The following is a 1,672-nucleotide window of genomic DNA, read 5'->3' as shown; positions in this document are numbered from 1 at the left end:
TGTCCATGGAATTCTCCAGGAAAGAATACTGGAGTGGGTTGCCATGCCCTCCTCCAGGGGATCTTCCCTACCCAAGGATCGAACCCCAGTCTCCTGCATTGCAGGCAGATTTTTTACCCCTGAGCCACCAGGGAAGCCCCATCAGCTTATTACCAGACATAAAAACAGTGTGCATGTACCTTTCCTACATTTCAAATGAAAGATTCCTATTTTCTTTCAGTGTATTAAAACCTATAGCACAGATTGGCACGTGGTGAACTACAAGTATGAAGACTTCTCTGGAGACTTTCGAATGCTGCCATGGTAAGTTTAGAATTTAAGAGAAACTTTCAAGAGGCGAGTTATTAAACATTTTACATTTTTTCAAACCACTTGTGAAGCTTCTCAATTATCACAGATAATAAAGCAAAACCTCAAACAACCAGTATGTTTGGTAAGTGTGTTTTGGGTAATTGGATATTTTTGCTTATTGAAATTTTTTCCGAAATGGACGTGTTCACTTCTTGGCTTTGGTGCATGTATATTGACTGTAAAATCATCCTTCTTTGATTCTGGATAATGTGAGCATTTTCTAGTGCTGTCAATGAAAAAGCCAAACGACATTTGACTCAGTTTGATGGCCCCAGACATCTCTGACAAAAGGACATCTGTTGAAACTTTCTTGGTGATCCAGTGGTTAAGAACCTGCCTTGAAATGCCGGGGACACGGGTTAGATTCCTGGTTGGGGAATTTGACCCCACATGCTCTGAGGCAGCTCAGCTCATGTGCCACAACTAAGACCTGATGCAGCCCAATAAATAAGTAGATCCTTTTTTTTAAGTGCATCTGTCTCATTTGAGTTGAAAGGCTACTGTGAGCACTCTGGCCCAACAGCCAGACTGTCAGGGTTCAAATCTTATTTCTACCACTTCCTAGCTGGGTGACCTTGGGCTAGTCACTCAGTCACTTGAATGCTTACTTTCCTCCCCTTTTCATCCATAAGATTGTTAACCTCACAGGATATCACATGGGAGATGTTTTGGAGGAATAAGACTTGGTGTAGCCTTTGGTAGCTTTCAAGGCACGTTCCCATAGACGAAAACTGAGTCTTAAAAATGTCCTTTAAAGCTGAGTCCTAAGATGGTCAGTCCAGGATCATATAGCAAACAGATGGAAGAGCCAGAATGACATGGGGTTGCTTTTTGGCCTGGGAAAGATAAGGTCCCACCACCGACAGCTCTGGCGTGCATTCCTTGCAATTTGGGCTTATTACGTCTTTGCTGTTGGCTGCACACGTGGGAGTCCTTTTGCAGAAGGTAATGCCAGAGGGGAGAATCTCAGTTTGAAAAGGAGAAAAGAATTCCTCCTTCTTATGTCTTGGCATTTTCTTGGTTGTGAAAGAAAGAAGTCTACTCATCTTGATTTGGTTTCTTTTTTTGTATTCTGCTCAGTGTCTAAGACTACTCTTTTGTATTTTCAGCAAGTCTCTGCGACCAGAAAAGATTCCCAATCATGTATTTGAGATTGATGAGGACTGTGAGAAGGATGAGGTAATGATGGGGGCAATTGCACTGGCTTCTTCAAGGTCCCTTGTGTTGAGAGAGATTTCTCTGAGAAAAGATGAGGGAAATAATTGTTTATGAATGATCTGGAGCAAACTTTCAAGCTAATGAGTGTTTGTTTTTTTTTTTT

General features: G+C 41.8%; 1 protein-coding gene across 1 annotated transcript in view; it reads left to right on the top strand.

The window, feature by feature from the left end:
• The window catches only part of LOC104999974 (dedicator of cytokinesis protein 11-like), a 15,115-nt gene extending 13,465 nt beyond the window's left edge, over positions 1 to 1,650 (top strand). Inside the window, exons 3-4 of the mRNA XM_010855605.1 lie at positions 221 to 303; positions 1,461 to 1,650. Coding sequence (XP_010853907.1) covers positions 221 to 303; positions 1,461 to 1,623 — 246 coding nt within the window. The 3' untranslated portion in view covers positions 1,624 to 1,650. The remainder of the gene's footprint in view (positions 1 to 220; positions 304 to 1,460) is intronic.
• The last annotated feature ends 22 nt before the right edge of the window (positions 1,651 to 1,672 follow it).

Source organism: Bison bison, unplaced genomic scaffold (genome assembly GCF_000754665.1).
Source record: "Bison bison bison isolate TAMUID 2011002044 unplaced genomic scaffold, Bison_UMD1.0 scf7180017864367, whole genome shotgun sequence".
Lineage (NCBI taxonomy): Eukaryota > Metazoa > Chordata > Mammalia > Artiodactyla > Bovidae > Bison > Bison bison.
Note: the sequence above shows the minus strand (reverse complement) of the source record. Positions and strands in the feature narration are given on the sequence as shown.